The sequence below is a fragment of the Myotis brandtii genome, unplaced genomic scaffold (genome assembly GCF_000412655.1).
Source record: "Myotis brandtii unplaced genomic scaffold, ASM41265v1 scaffold456, whole genome shotgun sequence".
Taxonomy (NCBI): Eukaryota; Metazoa; Chordata; class Mammalia; order Chiroptera; family Vespertilionidae; genus Myotis; species Myotis brandtii.
The window spans coordinates 15,699-18,747 of record NW_005367431.1 but is presented as its reverse complement, the minus strand read 5'-3'; the positions used below and the strand labels follow the sequence as shown (position 1 = coordinate 18,747).

Below are 3,049 nucleotides of genomic sequence, written 5' to 3'. Positions count from 1 at the left end.
TTCTGTCCTGGCCCAGCCATTTCACTGGAGCCTCAGTTTCTTGGTCTTTAAAATGGGTTCAACTATATGTTCCACAGAGCAGTCTAGAAGCTTAAATAGCACAATATGTGCTCAGTGCTTTGCCAGATGCACAGTAGGGTCTCAGTAGGGGACAGCCCCTCATGCCCGTGGTTCCTGTGCCCAAAAAGCAGGGCATTAGGAAGGCAGCCCCTTACTCTGGCTTTGCCAATGGCAGGTGGAGCTGGAGCAGGTACTAGGCCTGGGCGTGGCCCCCTCACGCATCATCTATGCCCACCCCTGCAAGCCCGTCTCCCACCTGCAGTATGCTGCCCGCCATGGGGTGCAGCTCCTGACCTTCGACAGTGAGGAGGAGCTGACCAAGGTGGCCCAGCACCACCCTGGGGCCAGGTGAGACCAGCAGGGCTGCAGGCAGGTGGGGACAGGGAGGAAGTTCTGGCAAACTGACTTGGGCCTCAGCAAGGAGATGAAGGCTGTTCCGTGGTGAGTATGAGACGTCCAAGCTGCAAAGAACAAGAATGTGGGTCGGGTGTCCCAGTGCCCTCTCTGTTGCCCACACTTGTCAAAGATTTCCTGTGTCTGCAGAGGCACTGGCAGAGCCTGGCATTAGGAGGTCTGGAGTCAGCAACCTCGTGGGAAAAGCACTCACATAGGATTCAGGAAGACCAGGGCTCACATTTCTGACTTATTTGTTCCATCTGTGTGTTCTTGGGAAAGTTATTTAACGTCTCTGATTCTGTGACAGGAGGTCTGTTGAAGGCAGTTCTGGCAAACTGACTTGGGCCTCAGCAAGGAGATGAAGGCTGTTCCGTGGTGAGTATGAGACGTCCAAGCTGCAAAGAACAAGAATGTGGGTCGGGTGTCCCAGTGCCCTCTCTGTTGCCCACACTTGTCAAAGATTTCCTGTGTCTGCAGAGGCACTGGCAGAGCCTGGCATTAGGAGGTCTGGAGTCAGCAACCTCGTGGGAAAAGCACTCACATAGGATTCAGGAAGACCAGGGCTCACATTTCTGACTTATTTGTTCCATCTGTGTGTTCTTGGGAAAGTTATTTAACGTCTCTGATTCTGTGACAGGAGGTCTGTTGAAGGCATGTTTATAATTTTATCCTTTTCCTGCTTTTTCTTGTCTGGGCTGAAGTATGGTAAGTAGTGGTGTGTTCCCTCCCTGGACCTCCATGGCTGGACAGTCCCAAGGACCATGGAGTTTGGGTGGGGTCAGAAAAGCATCCAGGCCTGAGGTTCATGTGTCTAAGAATGCCTGTCACCCTCACACCCCCTCCCAGGCTGGTCCTTCGACTGTGGACCGAGGACAGCCAGAGCCTCATCCCCATGAGCGCCAAGTTTGGGGCCAGCCTGGAGCTGTGTGGACACTTGCTCAAGTCCGCCCGAGACCTAGGCCTGGCTGTGGTGGGAGCCAGGTAAGAGCACGGACTCTCCCTCCTGCGAGGCAGGGCTCCTGGTCCCCACGCCTGTCCGCAGCCTCTGACTCCCTGGGTGCCCTCGGGTCAGCGTGGCCCCTCTGGGCCTCCGGTGGCTCCCTGTGGCCCTCAGAAGAGGAGGTGGGTGTCAGCTGCTGGGAGGGTGGGGCAGGCAAGGCACTGGCCTTGGGTGCAAAATTTAACGGGATGCCGAAAACTTTGTACTCGAGAGAAATAATGTTTTAATACAGTATTTAAAAAATTAATGCAGAAGAAATCCATGATGAGCCCTAGCTCGTTTGACTCAGTAGATAAAGCGTCAGCCTGTGGACTGAAGGGTCTGGGGTTGGACTCCGGTCGAGGGCATATGCCTGGTTGCCGCTCAATCCCCAGTAGGGGGCGTACAGGAGGAAGCCAATCAATGATTCTCTATCATAATTGATGTCTCTCTCTCTCTCTCCCTCTCCCTTCCTCTCTGAATCAATAAAAATATATATTTTAAAAAAATCAATGATGAGAGAATATCAAATTTTACATCAAGACAGGATTGGCATTTCTAAATTTTCCTTTTCCTTCTGGGTCCAATTACTCTTAACTAATCTTGTCTTTTGTCTTTATTTAAAGTTTTTGTATTTTATTCATCATGGTATTTCTGCATCACCGGGTTTGATCCCTTGATGGGGTGTGTACAGGAGGCAACCAGTTGAGGTCTCTCCCTCACTCGCTCTTCCTCTCTCTCTAATATATATAGACAGTGCATGGAGGTTACTTACGTTGATTGCTCAGTGCTTTGGTGCCCCCTTGAATGTTGCAGCTGGAGAGCGTCCTCCCTCACCTCACCCAACCTGTCCCTAATTGGGTCCTCTGCGCCCCCTGGTGGATGGTTTGAGATTTGGGGTTCAGATCACTTGCATTCCAGGGAGGAGGAGAACCGGAGCCCCTGCCGCGAGGATTGGGGAGGGGTTGGTAAGAGAGGTGACTGCCCCACAACCACGAGAGCCCAACTCACGGACTGTCATGTGGTGTGTGTCTCTGGGACCCCCATGTGCACAGCCAAGGCTGTGGTTCCGGTGGGTGCCCACGGGGACATGGAGTCATACATGTCCCCGTGTCTGTGTCCGTGTGCCTGTGTGGCTGTTTCCGAATGTGTATCTTTCTGCTGACCCTTGTGTTTCCTCGTGTGTTTCTGCACCTGTCACTGCACCTGTGCTCAGCTTCCACGTGGGCTCAGGCTGCCAGAATCCCCACAGCTTTGCACAGGCCATCGCACAGCCGGCGAGTGTTTGAGATGGGCCGTGGTGTCGGGCATGACATGAGCCTCCTGGACATTGGAGGGGGCTTCCCCGGAGTGGAGGGCTCTGAGCCGGAGTTTGAGGAGGTAAGAGGGGAGGAGGAGAGGGCGCCTGGGGGCCCCAGCCTGGGTTTATTGCACAGAGTGTGTGTTTGTGTACGGGGAGCTCTTGAAACTCAGTCCTGTGCCTGCATGTAGCCGGGCTTTGTGTTGGTTGAGAGGTCTCTGACGCTACATGCATGGCATGTGTGCATATACAATTGTGTGTGTGTGTGTGTGTGTGTGTGTGTGTGTGTGTGTGTGTGTGTGTGTGTTTGCACG

At 53.5% G+C, this 3,049-nt stretch overlaps 1 protein-coding gene across 1 annotated transcript in view; it reads left to right on the top strand.

Moving 5' to 3' along the window:
- Positions 1-2,926, top strand: part of LOC102263030 (ornithine decarboxylase-like) — a 5,130-nt gene extending 2,204 nt beyond the window's left edge. Inside the window, 4 exon segments of the mRNA XM_014546750.1 lie at positions 236-408; positions 1,303-1,437; positions 2,652-2,708; positions 2,710-2,926. Of these exon segments, the coding sequence (XP_014402236.1) occupies positions 236-408; positions 1,303-1,437; positions 2,652-2,708; positions 2,710-2,926 (582 nt within the window).
- The last annotated feature ends 123 nt before the right edge of the window (positions 2,927-3,049 follow it).